This window comes from Oryx dammah, unplaced genomic scaffold (assembly GCF_014754425.2).
Source record: "Oryx dammah isolate SB20612 unplaced genomic scaffold, SCBI_Odam_1.1 HiC_scaffold_11229, whole genome shotgun sequence".
NCBI lineage: Eukaryota > Metazoa > Chordata > Mammalia > Artiodactyla > Bovidae > Oryx > Oryx dammah.
Genome location: NW_024080622.1, coordinates 4,226,323 through 4,244,992, shown reverse-complemented (window position 1 = coordinate 4,244,992; position 18,670 = coordinate 4,226,323). Strand labels below are relative to the sequence as shown.

Sequence of the window (18,670 nt, the reverse complement as noted above, 5' to 3'; positions counted from 1 at the left end):
TACATACATCCTCTTACATTTCTACCCTCTTTCCTGAGCTCCAGCTCTTTATTTTGCCTGCCTAATATCCTCCAATGGATGTCTTGTAGGTGCCACAAGCTGAGTAGTACAAAAGAAGTCTAATTAACCATTCTACTCCCTCCTCTCATTCCAAACACAATCACTTTCCTTCTTGTCTGTCATCTCAGCCAGGTTAGGAAACCAGGACCTGTAGAATTTAGTACTAACATGCCCTGAGGTTACACAGCTGGGAAAAAATGGGGCTGGGATGTGAATTCATCTCTTTTAACTCTAAAGCTTTAGAATCCTAAAGCTTTAATTCTATAGCTTTCATCCTTAACCAATAATCCATAAAGTCCCTAGAATATTCCATTTTTGTTTTAGATATCTTTACCTGGACTTGGCAATGTGTTGTGTTAGTTGCTCAGTGGTGTCCAACTCTTTGGGACCCATGGACTGTAGCCCAGCATGTTTCTCTATCCATGGTATACACCAGGCAATAATACTGGAGTAGGTTGCCATTTCCTTCTCTAGGACATTGCAAAAGTCCTTTAAACTCATTATGTCTAAAGCCAATTAATCTTTTTTGCCTCCAAGTATGTTGTTCTTTCTATTCCTTTGTAGTTCAGTACATGGTACACCATCCCATCTGCCACTTCACTGGATGAAGCTACAGGGAATGAACATGACTCATTCCCTATATCCAGTCATGCAGTTTTCAGATATCTCTCTTCCTCGTCCCTAGCCCTCTGCTTCATCCAGGACCTTTTCCTTTCACACCTGGAATACAACAGTTGCTTACTAACCATGTACCCGGCTCCATCTGTTTTTCCTTTCATCTGAGTCATTTTTCTAAAACCCACAGATGTACAATCATGTCACTTCCATGCTTTAATTAAATGCCTCTTAGACCAGATAGCATTAGGCTTATGGAAAGCTTGAAATAACATGGGAAAATACCTATCCTACAAAACAGGATGCAGAATGACCATATATTAAGCTACTGAAATATGTTAAAAAAAAATCAGCTGAGAAAAATAAGCTAGATATCAAAGCACTTTGATAAGTACAAATAAGTTAGATATCAAAGCACTTTTCTCTAAGTGGTAGAACTATGAGTGATTTTGTATTCTCAATGCTTTGCTGCATTTTCTTGATTTTCTATGAGGATTATTAATTTTTATTCAGACTTTAAAAAATCTTAAAAACAAAAAATCTCCAGTGCTTTCAGGGGGAAAAAATACAATGTAGGCACACAAACCCACTGCAATTTATCCTTAGCTTATATTTTCTCGTTAAGCCTATCCTTCTACCCCAACACTCATTTCACTAGCCCTTCTGGCCTCTATTATGAGGCCAGAAAAGTCCCTAGACACAGCAACTACTTTCCTGTTTCTACTCTCAGCCCTGTGCTCAGCCTAGATGCACTCCTCTTCCCTACCTCCCTGTTCCCTTCTATTTTGGACCACCAGCACCTCCCACTGCTCCTTCAAGTCCAATTGTGCTAGCAGCCTTCCCCTCACCAGCTATCCTCCAGGCACAGCTATTTCTCATAGTGTTTCCGAAGCCCTTATTGTACCACATCGTGGTGATATACTCATGTTTCTCTCCCCTCAGCAGACTGAGACTTTGTGGAAAGGGCCTGCCTTATTCATTTCTGTCTCCAGGACCTAGAAAAGTAAGTCCTGCATACTGAATTTTTAAACTGAACAATAGTAGATATATGTTTTTTCAGGTATAGGCTCTCTTTAGGTTCACTTTATCTCATTTCTTTCTTAGAACTTTCCAAAATACTAAACAGTCACCACAACATAAAGAAGTTTCTGAGATTCCCATCAGTTCTAAATGAATAATGAAAAGCTATCCTCAAGACTTTGATGAACTATCCACATGGTTAGTGGGGAAACTTTTCCATTATCCTACACACCATTTTTAAATGCCTACAACTTTAGTTGGAACCTTCATTATAATACTAGCAACAATGAAATATTGATTAGTAAAGCTGGATAATTTGTTTGTGCTGACTTTCACTTTCTTGGAAAGATGATTTGTCAAGAGAAGAAATATAGGAGTAATTTACTACTTGTCTTCAAATCTAACAAGACCACAAAAGCTGTCTTTATATTTCAAGATGTGAACCAAAAGAAATTTAAAGTTTTATTGGGGAATGGGGGATAAATTGGGAGATTGGGGTTGACATATATACACTACTATATATAAAACAGATAACTAATATAAACCTACAATATGGCATAGGGAACTCTACTCAACACTTTGTAAATATGGGAACCTAAATATGGGAACAGAATCTAAAGAAGAGTAGATATATGGATACATATAATTGATTCACTTTGGGGTACAGCAAAAACCAACACAACAGTGTAAATCAACTATACTCTGCTGCTGCTGCTGCTAAGTCGCTTCAGTCGTGTCTGACTCTGTGCGACCCCATAGACGGCAGCCCATGAGGCTCTGCCGTTCCTGGGATTATCCAGGCTGGAGTGGGTTGCCATTTCCTTCTCCAATGCATGAAAGTGAAAAGTGAAAGTGAAGTCGCTCAGTCGTGTCTGACTCCTCACGACCCCATGAACTGCAGCCTACCAGGCTCCTCCGTCCATGGGATTTTCCAGGCAAGAGTACTGGAGTGGGTTGCCATTGCCTTCTCCACAACTATACTCTAATAAAAATTAATTTAAAGTCAAAATAAAGCTTGATTATAAAAGAACTTGTGGTCCATAAGAAATGGATAATCTATGTAAGCATTATGTTTTAACTCTCAGAAAACTCTGATAACTCATATTACACTCTATAAATTAATCAACAATTTTAAGAGTTACAATTAAACTTAGAAGAAACTGAAGGAAAAACAGGAAAAGGGAATTAACTTGGATTACACTACTGATTTTCTGTTTGCAATTTACTTCTGAATGTGATTCTCTATCACTTCCCCCCCACCAGGAGATGATTATCTTAATTTCTGAGAATGTTCAAAAGTTATAAATTCTCAAGGTTTATAAAAAAAAAAAGTAGTAAAATGGCAATTAAAAAACAGGAAATAAGCAGGAAATAAATATGTAAGTTTAAAAAAAGTTCGTGTTTATATAAATCTCTACATTCTGTATACCACCTTCATCTATTCATTCACTTCATCACATAATTTCTTTCATCTTTGGTGGAAGAAAAGATTAATATTAGATCTGTTATTTACATGAACGTTAGTCTTAAAAAGTGCACATCTTTACACTTATATTTGGCTTGCTATATGAAATATTGTCACTCTGCTTATTTCACTTCTATGCAGAGTACATCACGCAAAATGCTGGGCTGGAGGAAGCACAAGCTGCAATCAAGAATGCTGTGAGAAACATCAATCACGTCAAATACGCAGATGACACCACCCTTATGGCAGAAAGTGAAGAAGAACTAAAGATCCTCTTGATGAAAGTGAAAGAGGAGAGTGAAAAAGCTGGCTTAAAACTCTATATTCAAAAAAGGAAGATCGTGTCATCCGGTCCCATCACTTCATGGCAAACAGACGGGGAAACAATGGAAACAGTGACAGACTTTATTTTCTTGGGCCCCCAAACCACTGCAGATGGTGACTGTAGCCATGAAATTAAAAGACACTTGCTCCTTGGAAGAAACACTATGACCAACCTAGACAGCATTTTAAAAAGTAGAGACATTACTTTACCAACAAAGGTCCATCTAATCAAAGCTATGGTTTTTCCATAGCTTTGTCTTGTATGGATGTGAGAGCTGGACTATAAAGAAAGCTGAGCATAGAAGAATTGATGCTTTTGAACTGTGGTGTTGGAGAAGACTCTTGAGAGTCCCTTGGACTGCAAGGAGTTCCAACCAGTCCATCCTAAAGGAGATCAGTTCTGAATATTCATTGGTAGGACTTATGCTGAAGTGGAAACTCCAATATTTTGGCCACCTGATGCGAAGAACTGACTCATTGGGAAAGACCCTGATCCTGGGAAAGGTTGAAAGCAGGAGAAGGAGATGACAGAGGATGAGATGGTTGGATGGCATTAATGACTTGATGGATATGAGTTTGAGCAAGCTCCGGGAGTTGGTGATGGACAGGGAAACCTGGCGTGCTGCAGTCCATGGGCTTGCAAAGAGTTGGACAAGACTGAGTGACTGAACTGAACTGACAAAATATAAAGGAAGGAAGTACTTTAAATAAATCTCAGAAAAAAATTACCAATCAACCTACTGAAATATAACTTGGATATTAAAAGACTCATGAAAACTGTGAAGAGAAATTTTCATTTCTGGCATAAATTGATGACTGCTGCATTCAACACAGGGCAGTTCTACTGAAGTTTACCCACTGAAACCTACAAATATGAGAAAGTGTAAGTACTTTTAATGAAATTCATTCTAACCCATCTTGACCTATTTATCTGAGTATCCTAATATGGTTTGAACTATTTATGATAGCCCGAATGTGTCATGCCAAACAGAAATCGTAATACTGTTGTTATCCCCAATGCCTTCAAGTACTCATGCCTACGAGAGCACATGCATATACTCTAAAACAGTCGCTGACCCCTATCTTTCCTGTAACTTACGCGCTTAGTATGTTTTCTTATAATAAAACCTTTCTTTTAGTAGATTTCAATCTTGTAATCTGCTATAATACATGGTTAATCCTAATTTAAAGACACTATTAACACTTTGAGTTTGAAAGCTAAAGGTATCATAAGGTACTAAAATTTTACTTTGACTCTGAGGTTTTTAAAAGAAATATCTGCTTACTTAGAGGTGTCTGTTTATATCTAGATCACTGGCACAAAATGTTTAAACACTGGTAAAGTGTTGCTTTCCTTGGTATAGTAGAGTCAATAGTTTCAGTGAGGAAGGGATTATTTTTTACAAGATAAAAATAACAGGATTCTATATTCACCACTGAAAGTGATTCTTGATCAAAGTAAATCAAACAATCAGTGAGAGTTACATAAACTGAGACTATTTTTCAAGTCAGTACTCAATTATTAATAATGATTGTTTAAGATACATTTTAAAATGTATCTACTTTCCTGAAACTTAGAAGACTATTCTGATGTAAATCTCTACATCCAGTTATATACAGACTGAAGTAATTTTTTTTCAGTTATCTGCATAGTGAAACTGAAAAACTCCATGATGTCTTAGAAGTTTAACACATTAGATAATCTTGAAGAAACAACTGACATTCTGGAAAGCTATGCTAATGAGAGAATATACCTACATACAATAGCGCAGAATTATTATATTATCATCACTAAAGAGAGCCTTAAGACCAGACTCAAAGAGGGGATATAGGTATAACTGATTCAATTTGCTGTACAGCAGACACGAACACTTCCCGGGTGTGCCAGTGGTAAAGAATGCATCTGCCAATGCAGGAGACATGAGAGACGTGGGTTTGATCCCTGGGTCAGGGAAGATGCCCTGGAGAAGGAAATGGCAACCCACCTCAGTATTCTTGCCTGGAGAATCTCACGGACAGAGGAGCCTGGCGGGCTACAGTCCATGGGGTTGCAGAGTCAGATATGACCGAAACAACTTATCGTTAGAATCAGGAATGAACACAACAACCTTGTAAAGCCACTATGTGCTTAGTTGCTCAGTTGTGTCTGACTCTTTGTGACCCCATGGACTGTAGCCTGCCAGTCTCCTCTGTCCATGGGGATTCTCCAGGCAAGAATACTGGAGTGGCTTGCCACGCCTTTCTCCAGGAAAGCAATGATACTTCAATTAAAAAAAAAAAAATTCCTGGTTCCAATTATTTGGTCCACAATGCACTATTAACCAAAAAATTTTTTTAATTTTACTTTTAAAATTGTGGTAAAATACACTTAACATAAAATGTATTCTCCTAACATTGCTAACATTTATCTTTGCATTTTGGAACAAGGAAAGGCAATGTAACAAGCACTAGAGCAACAAAGGAGAACACATCGTCACCACGTAGAAATTAAATCCTAATAGCCCTTTTTAGATGGGGGACTCATGTAGGATTTGGACCAATAGCTCTGAAGAGAAAACTTAATTTTTCTTCCTACATATAGCATGTGCCAACTATTGCTTAAATGCCCATTAGGAGAAAGATCAGATGTACATGTTTCACTAATGTAACAGGAAGCCCTATTAAGTCTCTCCCAAACCATGTAAGAAAACATCTATGAAAATGTATATATACATAATAATACATGACAGGGGGGGAAAAAGTAGCACCCAGCAACCACAGACATCATCACCAATTAAAATATTTCCCTTAATAAAAACAGTTCTTGCTGTTTTACTGATACTTTCTGGTGGCACCATCCCACCTGTAAAATGACAGATTGAGCCTTGAGTTCTTTGATTCTAAAATTCTCTTCCATTCAAAGTAATTTAAGCACAGAGACACTAAAATCTACTACTATACTGAGATGTAAAGAGATTCACTTTGTATGGTCCTGTTTCTTTAATGTTTCAGATATTGTTACCAAGGATGACTCACTTTCTCCCACCCACTTCCTTATTTAAACTTTCTCTGATTCACAGTCAGCATTTAAAATTAAACCTCTGGCATTTTGCCTATTTGTGACATTTTTCAGGGTCACTGTGAATTGAACTATAAGAAAGATTTCACTTTAAAGTTCTGAACACATCAATCAATCATTCATTTTTACTCTAATATTTTAGTATCAGTCTTTTTGAATTTTTGCCTATGGTAGTGCCACTTAAGACACTGCTGCTGCTAAGTCACTTCAGTCGTGTTTGACTCTGCGACCCCATAGACGGCAGCCCACCAGGCTCCCCCTGGGATTCTCCAGGCAAGAACACTGGAGTGGGTTGCCATTTCCTTCTCCAATGCATGAAAGTGAAAAGTGAAAGTGAAGTCGCTCAGTCATATCCAACTTGTAGTGACCCCATGGACTGCAGCCTACCAGGCTTCTCCGTCCATGGGATTTTCCAGGCAAAAGTACTGGAGTGGGATGCCATTGCCTTCTCTGACTTAACACACAGTATCATAAAAAAAAAATTCTAAACAGATTTAGGACTTGGATTTGTCATTTACAAATCTTCCTATAGTTGTCCAATTTTTAATTCTCAACTCTCCTACCCAGATTATTATTTATAATCAATAAGAGAGACTAAACAATGGAAACCTTTTTTCCTTGTCTTCAGAATTATAAACAACTCTCCACTCCAGGGGACTCTATAATAATGCTGATATGGCATCTCTGATCCAAGAAATTCCAAATGGAATTGGAATTTCAAATTCTAAATTCTCAATATGTAAAAGCCGTATTTATTGATCTTCCCAAAGCACTAAATTGACACAAATAAAGAATACAAATGCAGTGGTCTTGTTACTGAAGTTGTATAAAAGTTTCTGCCGTAGTACAGGTAGGTTCATCAGCAAATCAGCCATTTATTAGCTTAGAAATGCCACTCAGGTGGTTTATCAAACTGCTGCTCTGTTTAGAAAGGAAGTGAACTTCTAGTCTGCCACAGTCCCACCTCTCCTTAGCCTATCACTCATGGCTGCTGCATTCACTGACATTTACTGCAATTAGGCATTTATGCTTGTGACTTCTTGAATCAAGACACAATATTGGCTTGAGAGTCAAGGTACAAGGTGTCTGGGCTTTTACTATGAGTCTGGAACAGCATTTAAGCTTCCCGGGACTATTTTTTCTTCTATAAATGAACTACTGAACTAAGATGATTTTTAGGATTAAATAATTTCCTGTTACTCAGACCATAAATATTGGGGATGCAGCCCCGTGTTTATTATTAGGGATGCCCATATGTTTATGGGGAGCAATTCTGATGTAAATATAAACACTAGGTTTGTGGTTTTCCTATATCAAAGTCTTTACACTGTTCTGAATCTTGAAATAATAATAGAGAGACCAACAGAAATTATATAGAAGAAAAAAAAGTGTCTCCTCACAGAGTAGGGGAATCATGCATCAGCAGCTACAGCTTGAAAACTGCTGAACTGGTGGTGAGGGTGGTCAGACTTATTCATCACATAACTGATTAAAGTAAGTTCAAACCGTAGTGGAATAGGTAGTGCTTCCTCCTACTTATGCTTTACCTTCATTTCATGGTGCTGGTCCAGCTGTTCCAGTTCTAGGGGGCTTTCTTCACTTTCCCTCTCCTGTACCTTGGCTTCTGTGTCTGTCCTTTCCTCTTCCAGGGGGAGCACAGGGCTGGCACGTAAAGTCCTGCAGCTACTGTCAGAAGCATCTTCATGACAGCTATTTGTTGTGGGTGATGCAGGGCCTGTGGTTGTTTCTTGTTTTTCTCCATTCACTAAGCTTGTATCGGGCAAGGGTTCAGAAGTTTGAATAGGAGTATCTGGGCTAAGAGTGGCCGCCTTGTCCTCCTCACATTCCGCCTGGTTTTGTGCTGCTACCATACCATTAGCCACACAAGTCTGTTCACCCTGAGATTGATCTGTACCATTTCCCTGCTTCTGTGGTGAGTGCTGGGAGAGTTTCTGCTGAGGTGTGGCTGTCAATCCATGCCTTCCTGGGGTTCTAGGAGCATTTAGGTTCACAGCAGAATCTTTTTTCAAATCGCTGTAATTTGATAAAGTGCTAAAAGATAAAACACAAAGGAAGTATGAAAATGCTGGCACAGACAAGTTCTAGAATAAAAACAAATTTGTTCCAGTTGTTTAGGGACATTTAGTGAAGATATTCGCACCCCCACTTTGGTTTTAGAAACTTAGATAAAAAGTGGTAGAGTAGCTCTCAGTTGTTCAGGATGTTATCTACACTCAAATAAACACTTAAATAAAGATGATAAGCCTGAGCTTTACCTATAGGTTTGGAAACATTTCCTTAAAGACGTAGATGTGAGAAATATATTTAATAAGGCCACCTTATCCCAAGATTTTTACTTTCTTAACATTTTAAAGACAAGTATAGTCAGCCCTCAATTAATGAACAGGTTAGAAACCAAAGATTATTTGTCTCTGGAAAGCAGACACATTTCTCAAAAACCTTACTGCACATGTTGCCACAGCATCCTAACTGGTCTTTCTGCTTCCACAGAGATGCCCTCCAGTCCCAGGTAGGTCACAGAAGTCAAACTGTGAGTGAGGGCTTCCCCGAACACTTGAAGGTAAATCTGGCATCTTAATCACGGCCTACAAGATTCTGTATACCCTAGCCCCTACTAGCTCTGGCCTCATTAAATTCTATTCTCGTTTCACTCACTGTGCTCTTATATTAGTCACTTTGCTGTTCCCATACGCAATAAGCAAATGTGCATATCTAAGCTGTATGGTTTGCGCCTTCCCATTATTCATGTTTCTGCTCAGATGTCACCTCAAAGAGGCTTAAGTTTAACTGCCAGTATATAGAAATGCTTCTGTGGAAATACTAATGTAGTACTTTATCTAGGATTCCAGGAAGGAAAAATATAAAATTCTGGACTTCAGTCTTGAAGAGATTCTTATAACCTAATGAGGAGAAAAAATTAAAACAGACTAATACTCTGTGACGGTACAAATGTACCCATCTTGTTCTCTGCTTTATTCCCACCTCTTAGCATAGCACTTGGTATATAACAATGCTCAATAAAAAGTGGAGGAACAATAGAATCACTAATTGTGATGATGATCATAACAGTAATTCAATAATACCAACTAACATTTATTAAGTGCCAGAAACCACATTAGGCCCTTTACATAGATTATCTTGTTCCATATCATAAATAATTCCAAAGTAGGGACCCCATAATACAGGCTTAGAAACCTAGATAATGTGGCCAATGTAATGTGGCTAACAAACAGTAAGAAAGCAGTCAGAGAAGACAAAAAACACAGTGAGGTTTACTATCACAAGAAGGGAAGGAAAAATTTGGTAGGGGGTAAACGTCTTATAAAAGTTGGAGGTTGTCCATAGACTTAGAAAACAAACCTATGGTTGCTGGGGGGAAGGGATAGTTAGGGATTTGGGGAAGGTCATGTACACACTGCTATATTTAAAATGGATAACCAACAAAGACCTATAGTACAGCACATGAAACTCTGCTCAATGTTATGTACCAGCCTGGATGGGAGTAGGGTTTGGGGGAGAGTGGATACATATATATACATGGCTGAGGTACTCTGCTGTTCATGTGAAACTATCACAACATTGCTCATCAGCTATACCATAATATGAAATATTTTTGGTGTTAAAAAAAAAAAGTTAGAGGTTGCTAGTATAAGTAAATGTGACATCTTCCACTACTGATGTCTGCCTTCTAGGAGCATATTCCTTAGGCCTAACTGAAAATGCTGGTTTAAAACTAAACATTCAAAAACCTGAGCTCATGGGATCCAGTCACATCACTTCATGGCAAATAGATGGGGAAACAATAGAAACTGAAAGACTTTATTTTCTTGGGCTCCAAAATCACTGCAAATGGTGACTGCAGCCATGAAATAAAAAGATGCTTGCTCCTTGGAAGAAAAGCTATGACAAACCTAGACAGCATGTTAAAAAGCAGAGACATTACTTTGTCAACAAAGGTCCATATATTCGAAACTATGGTTTTTCCAGTAGCCATGTACAGATGTGCTAGTTGGACCATAAAAAAGGCTGAGTGCAAAAGGACTGATGCTTTTGAACTGTGGTGTTGGAGAAGACTCTTGAGAGTCCCTTGGACTGCAAGATCAAACCAGTCAACCCTAAAGGAAATTAGTCCTGAATATTTGTTGGAAGGACTGATGCTGAAGCTACAATACTTTGGCCACCTGATGCGAAGAGTTGATTCATTAAAAAAGGCCCTGACACTGAGAAGGATTGAAGGCAGGAGGAGAAGGGGATGACAGAGGACGAGATGGTTGGATGGCATCACCGACTCAATGGACATGAGTTCGAACAAGCTCTGGGAGCTGGTGATGGACAGGGAAGCCTGGCGTGTTGCAGTCCATGGGGTCGCAAAGAGTCAGAAACAACTGATGAACAACAAATTTCTCCAAAAGCCCTTCAAGATATGAATCATACTGTCCTTTACCTGCACACATTAGTGTCCAGCAATAAAAGGACAGATCCTCAGAAGATCCTCCAAACCAAACTCTGGACTTACTTAGGAATTTTGGAAAGGACTACTGTGAACAAGAAACAAGGATCTCCTGTAATAAGTGACATCCAGAGGATATGCATGGGAGAGCTGGGTAGGATAAGGTGGGGAGGGAAGCCACACTGCAGGTACATGAACCCCACTCAACAAGAAATAAAAACTTCCCATTCAAGTCCTATAGACATAATGCAACAGAAGCCCCTTCAGATACTTTTCAGGGCCTGCTCCTATGGGTAATACTTCATTAAAAACATATAATTTTTTTTTGTACTGGCAGTGGATTTCTGCCACAAGTACATCCCTTCACCAGATTGGCCCAAATGCTCACATTACAGCCTACCTGCTCTTAGAACAATTTTGCTTAAAATGTCATACATTACAGCACATCTTTCCTTAGAGCCAACCTTCAAGCTTTTCATGAAAAAAAGGCTTTGAATCTGTTAACTGTAAAAGAAAACTGATTTGGAAGAATATATTGAAAAAATAACCAATATGGGAAAACTGCACTTTTTGTGTATGGAGAGAAATAACACTGGGTTACCAAAATAGTGAGGAGTATTGACCGATTTGGGGCTTCCCAAAGTTATACCCAAATCTGAGGATACAGGCTCTGGCATGTAATATGAACAGGGGTTGGGGCCCACCCCCCCCCTTTTATTATGAAGTCACTGGACATGGACCTGGGAATCTGCAAACATGAGGCACATCACTTTGTGCTACAGAATCAACCTGCCACAGAAAACAATCTTTTCTAGTAAAGATTACTATAATTTAAGATAGCAAAGGTATTAAAAATCCTACCTCAGAGAGTGAAATGTTGAAATTTAAATATTATGACAAGATTATGACATAACTGATCAAGAGTGAAAAAATTAAGACAGGCTTCTGAACTACTCTTCTCCAGAATCTGTTACTAAATATAGTCTCACAAATGAAGGACATTGCAGTTTTGCATTTGGTCACTATTTCTAGAAGCTGTTGAAAGTATTTTCAAGCTATGATTCACTACATAAATAAAAATGTGTCCTGCAAATAAAAAACGAAATCATCTAATGGATTACCATTCCCAAATATTAAACTAGAATAAATGGAAATATTTGGCTTCAAGGATGAAAGTGAAGTTAAATATATTGTTTAATTATATATAGACTTTTGACATATAATAAAATCTTTCTGATAAATTTAAAAAAATTATATTTAAGTCAGTGATGAGAATTCTAAGAAAAAACAACTGAGGGTCATATAAGCAGAAAAGTAACTTATATGAGTTTGTTTTTATCTTTAATTGAGAAACATATATTTAGCTACTTTTTTTAAACAGAGCTAAATAATAAAAAATTATATCTAATAAATACACACAGATTTAACATAAATTTAGCTACTGCCAGTATCTCTTCATGAACCTAGAACACTATAGGGGTATGGAGAGAGGAAAAACAGACTGAATGGATACAGATCTATACTAAATAAAATGGAATAGAAAGAAAAGATGGGACAGGCCCATAGAAGTTCATTCAAGCATACAAATGAGAAACAGACAGATATAACTTCCTGCCCTTCCAACCCAGATATCCAGTGACCAATGGAATGACCGACCACAAGAAGCAACAACACATGGAATGACGTACACAGACACAGAGGAAGCAAGGTGTACACAGTGCATAATGCCATGAGAAGGCTGGGGCAGAAAGCACTGCATGCAAACAAATATGATAAATGACAATTCACATAGGGAAGACTGTTGTTCAGTCGCTAAGTTGTGTTCGACTCTTTGTAAACACATGGATTATAGCATGCCAGGCTCCTCTGTCCCCTTCATGGATCACAGCTTTGTTATAGCGAAGGGGCTTGTGTAACTCAATGAAGCTATAAGTAAGTAAGTAAGTAAGTAAGTAAGTAAAGTCACTCAGTTGTGTCCGACTCTTTGTGACCCCGTGGACTGCAGCCCACCAGGCTCCTCAGTCCATGGGATTCTCCAGGCAAGAATACTAGAGTGGGTTGCCATTTCCTTCTCCAGGGAATCTTCCCGACCCAGGGATCGAACCTGGGTCTCCCGCATTGGAGGCAGACGCTTTAACCTCTGAGCCACCAGGGAAGCCCAATGAAGCTATGAGCCATGCCATACAGGGCAACCCAAGACAGACAGGTCATAGTGAAGAATTCTGAAAATTTACACTGGAGAAGGAAATGGCAACCCACTCCAGTATTCTTGTCTGGAGAACCCCATGGACAGTATGAAAACACAAAAAGGGCAAGATTAGCATTTTAAAAATTCACTCTTTCTAAAGGGCTACCACATCTAATGGAATAAAAAACTTTATATTTTTATTTTTAAATCTACATCTCTATCATACATTTTTTTCAAAAATCAGCTTTAGTCTCCCCTCAGCCTTCTCCCATTGTAAGTTAGCTCTTACCTGCCTCCTTCAAAGCGACTGATGAGATCTGATATCTTACTGGGTTTTTCCTTTGAGACACAAGCAGAGGCAGGTTTAACTTCCTCCATCCTTGGTTTTGCACTAGATAAAGCTTTATGCCTAGGAGTTTGGTGTATACTGGTCGAAGGTAAATTCTGCAGGTGTAGTGGCTTTGGAGGCACTGTAGAAAAAGAATTCATAGAATTCAGTATTTCACTGATATTTGTTCCTTAGCAAAAAAATCCTAGTGTCCTTGGTGCAAAAATCTTTACCATTACCAAATATTTGTTAAGAGATCTGTCAAATTTGGGCTGAACCTTAACCAAGATACCTTTATCTATCTTGGATACTTGTTCTGTGTCCTGTAGAAGTCCAATATCCAAGATTCAAGAGGTTATTTTAATTTTAAGTGATTTTAAAATATGGCTTTAGTAAACATCTATGGATCTACATATGACTAAGGCATTCCAAACTCTACTAGAGATGACATAGCAGATTTTTATCTAAACAGAGAAAGGAAAGTTCTAAATTTGAAATGAATTCCAAATATACCTTGCTTGCTATAAAAGAGATTTTCTAATAATTAGAGTGATAAAAGATATATTAAACTTCAGAGGTAGTAGGTTAGACATAAAGCCAACAAAAAAAAAAAACAAATGATATTAATATAATGTTGCATTACTTAGAGCATCTTCTCAGTTAAGAAAAGCACTGTATCTCATTTGATCTTAGATGAATTTTTTTCTTTGCAGACCTCTGAGATAGATCATTATTTGCCTCCTATGTCTATGAAGGCTTAGAGAGCTTAAGTGATTATTGGCCTGGGGTAACAAGCCTGATCAGATTTTATAACTGGTACCCAGACTCTAGCTTCTTCCATCATTAGCACTGCTTCTCATCATAAATCTGCAAAAGGTGGTTACAGAACTTAGACTGCTACATTAATAGTTGCCTAGCATTAATACACCACATATAATCTGCTTACTAATAAGTCTTCCACTCAACAGAATATGAACAGATCATTTCCAAAATACTAAAATCTACAGGTTTTCTCTAATAGATGAGAAATTCTGTATCTGAGAAAACATAATATGCCATAAATGCTTAATCAGTACAAGAATTACTTCAATTCTGAAAACCAGTACAGTATCATTTTTCTCTTCAATTAACATTCTGGGTAAAATAATATATAACTAAATATGTTTCAATAAATCAAATAGAATCATCTCCATTTATTTTTTTAATCCTTTTCCTAACTTCCTGAAAATGGGTGGAGAATCATGTCTTCTTCTAACTACATGCCACTTTTCCTGGAGCTGGTTACCCTGGTTTTCAGTAATCTTATCTCTTTTATAAACTCAGCAAGCTGACAGTTGTCTGATGCTTACTGGCCTAGATTTCATCATTTCTGTTTCAGTAATCAATCCTTACAGAGAGGAGGGAAAACATATATATAACACCATGTGCTATAGGTATAACAATCTACCTCTTTCTCTGTCAACACAAACAAGGAAAAAATTCCAATAAAAAAATGACATGCTTCTTTTTATGAAAATGATACCATTTTCTAAGATATAATAATATTTGGGGGTGGAAAGAATAGTATAGTAACCATTGAGAAGGAAGGGGCCTAAGCAAGTGTGATATTTGTTCATTTTAAGGAAAATTTTTCTGTGTAGAAAAAATATAAACCAAAATAGTAAACCAGGACAATATTCCACCTCCCCACCAAATAGTTTTAACATTAGTAATAATTTCAGTACTCCTAACTAGAATATGCAAAGGAGGAAGTGAATGTGTTCTTTATCATTCTGCGTCTAAAGAATTATAAAATAACTCTTTCATCTATGGTTTACTCAGTGAACATACCTTCTTTGATACTTGTTGTTTAGTTGCTAACTCGTGTCTAACTCTTTGTGATCCCATGAACGGCAGTATGCCAGGCTTCCCTGTCCTTCACTATCTCCCAGAGCAAGCTCAAATTCATGTCCACTGAGTTGGTGATGACATCCAATCATCTCAACCTTTGCCTACCTACTTCTTCTCTTGCCCTCAATCTTTCCCAGCATCAGGGTGTCTTCCAATGAGTCAGCTCTTCACATCAGGTGGCCAAAACATTAGAGCTTCAGCATTAGTCTTTTCACTGAATATTCAAGGCTGAATTACTTTAAGGTTGACTGGTTTGATCTCCTTTCTCTCCAAGGGACTCTCAAGAGTCTTCTCCAGCACCACAATTCGAATGAATCAATTCTTCAGTGCTCAGCCTTCTTTATGGTCGAATTCTCATATCTATAGGTGACTACTGGAAAAACCATAGCTTTGACTGTAGAGTGATGTCTCTGCTTTTCAACACACTGTCTGTTTGTCATAGCTTTTCTTCCAAGGAGCAAGCATCTTTTATTTTTGTGGCTGCAGTCACCATCTGCAGTGATTTTGGAGCCCAAGAAAAGAAAATCTGTCACTGTTTCCATTTTCCTCCCATCTATTTGCCATGAAGTGATGGAACTGGATGCGATGATCTTCGTTTTTTGAATGTTTATCTTTAAGTCAGCCTTTTCACTTTCCTCTTTCACCTTCATCAAGAGGCTGTTTAGTTCATCTTTACTTTCTGCCAATAGACTGGTATCATCTGCACATAGGTTACTGATATTTCTCCAGGCAATCATGATCCCAGCTTGTGAGTCTTCCGGCCAGGCTTTTTGGATGATGTACTCTGCATGTAAGTTAAATAAGCAGGGTAACAATACATAGCCTTGTCCTACTGCATATTTACTGATTTTGAACCAGTCCATTTTTCCATGTCTGCTTCTAACTATCCCTTCTTGTCCTGTATTCAGGTTTCTCAGGAGACAGCTAAGGTAGTCTGGTATTCCTATCTCTTTAAGGATTTTCCGCAGTTCACTGTGATCTACACAGTCAAAAGCTTTAAGTAGTCGATAAAATAGCAGTAGATGCTTTTTTGGAATTCCCTTGCTTTTTCTAGGATCCAACGGACATTGGCAATTTGATCTCTGGTTCCTCTGCCTTTTCTAAATCTAGTTTGTACATCTGGATGTTGTTGGTTCATGTACTATTAAAGCCTAGCTTGAAGGATTTTAAGCATTACTTTGCTAGCATGTGAAATGAGCTCAACTGTATGCAAGTTTTATATAACTAACAACTGACAGAATAGGTTAAGCAATGTTTGGAGAGATCAGTAGTCTAGTCAACGACATGGCAATGACATGCTGACTTTGAGGTCTCTCATTGCTAATAAGTAAAATGGGCTCCACTAGAGTTAATTGCACAGATACTAAATAGAACAAAAAAAATTTAATTATTAAAAATTTCCAAATATGCAAAATAATTAGAGAATGAAAAAGAAAGTATTTGCCACTCTCAACTGAAAGAAAAATATATAACAGAAAAGTTGTGAGTTAAGGTTTACAGGGACCTTACTGAGGACTATAGCAGGGAGATAGCCTCTGAAGAACTGCTCCAAAGAGTTAAAGAAGGGGCCAAGATAAATATGAGCCTTTTTTTGCTGGGAAAAATATGTAGTCAAGCACAAAAAGATTACTACTAATCGCAGAGTCAGACACGACTGAGCAACTGAACTGAAACACCAAAGAACAGAAAGATACCTTAAGGTACCGAATTTTCCTCCGGGAACACATTTAGTGGGATATTAGCTTGATCCCTGTAGAACTGGAATGGCAGGTAACATTTTTTTTTCCTTTATACCAGTTTAAATTTTCAGATTACCAGTAGGTTTCTATTACTCTTATTTTACTTACTCTGAAAAACAGCTGGCTATATATTAATACATTATAAATTTATAACATACGTTAAGAAGCATTATATATAGAATTCAGCATTATACATAGAATGCTTTACTTTAGAAGCAGATGAAATGAATTACTTAATTGAATGAATCAAATTATTTACTTAAATTATTGAAACAATAATGTGACTTTCAAAGATGAAAAATTTTTAAACATTAAGGTTTAATGATTGAGAAGGGACAGTATGTGGGCTTTATCAAAGTAATTAACTATGTAGAATGTTGTGGATCAAAGTTCCTAAGAGAAAAACTATGACTATCTTTAACTGCTAAGGAAATTCTTTTGAGTTATGTCTAGCATGGCAGAAAATAGGCCAATATTAGAAGTGGTGAACAAGAAAGACTTAGTAATTGGAGTTGCTCAGTAATTTGATTTACTAGTAGGACTGGTATGAAGTGAATAAGCCATTGTTTCCCAAGGCCTTAGGGTATTTTCTGAGGCAAAACAACCTCTAACTATTATTACTACATAATTACTACTAATAAAAGTTGTAAATATTCTCTCCTTTTAAAAATCACCATAGTAAACTGCAGCCATGATATTATTAGCACTTCACATGAAAAACAAACAAATGTGACTTAATTGGTGTGTGTGCGCTCAGATGCACCCAACTCGTTGCTACCCTATAGACTGTGGCCTGCCAGGCTCCTATGTCCATGGGATTCTCCAGGCAAGAATACTGGAGTGGGTTGCCATTTCCTCCTCCAGGGGATCTTCCTGACCCAGGGACTGAACCTGTATCTTCTGCATCTCCTGCACTGGCAGGCAGACTCTTTACCACTGAGCCACCTGGGAAGTCCAAGATTTAATTATGAGCTATTTTTAGGATCTAGATCACAGTTTCTCCAACTCATGCTATTTCAGGTCAGATCATTCCTTGTTAGGTGGAAAAGGCTGACCTGTGCATTGTAGAATGTTGAGCAGCATCCCTATTCTCTACTTACTAGATGCCAGTAGCAAATCCCAAATGTGGCAAGCCAAAAAAAACGTCTCCAGATAATACCAGTGAGCACTGGAGTTGGTGCCACAGGCCTGCAAAATTATCTCCAGTTGAGAATTACTGACCTAGAATAAGAGTCTTCAACTGAAGTAAAATTACATAATGGCTCCTGAAGCCTTAGCAGCAGCATCATGCATAATTTATAAACAATTTGCCAGGAAGTGGGCATAAAGGTGTCAGTGTGATAATCCCTCAGTCTGAGCAGGAAGTCCCCACTGGTATCACCTTCATTTCTCAACCAACCTCAGTCACCCAAATGTTCTTAAGGATTTGGAGAAATTAAAAGTGGCTTCTCTCTGCTAAAGGGTGGGAAATACTATCAATCAGTCAAGTCAGTAAGATCTATATAGCAGCTG

The 18,670-nt window shown here is 37.8% G+C and overlaps 1 protein-coding gene and 1 non-coding gene across 4 annotated transcripts in view; both read right to left on the bottom strand.

The window, feature by feature from the left end:
- The window catches only part of LOC120861163 (FYVE, RhoGEF and PH domain-containing protein 4), a 151,967-nt gene that overhangs the window by 54,445 nt on the left and 78,852 nt on the right, over positions 1 to 18,670 (bottom strand). For all 3 annotated transcript variants that reach the window (XM_040236810.1, XM_040236811.1, XM_040236809.1), the window contains exons 3-4: positions 13,491 to 13,671; positions 8,090 to 8,594 (exon numbers count right to left, since the gene is read on the bottom strand). In XM_040236810.1, coding sequence (XP_040092744.1) covers positions 8,090 to 8,594; positions 13,491 to 13,671 — 686 coding nt within the window. The remainder of the gene's footprint in view (positions 1 to 8,089; positions 8,595 to 13,490; positions 13,672 to 18,670) is intronic.
- TRNAW-CCA lies at positions 13,097 to 13,168 on the bottom strand. Its single transcript has one exon. It is a non-coding gene; the product is annotated as a tRNA-Trp (tRNA).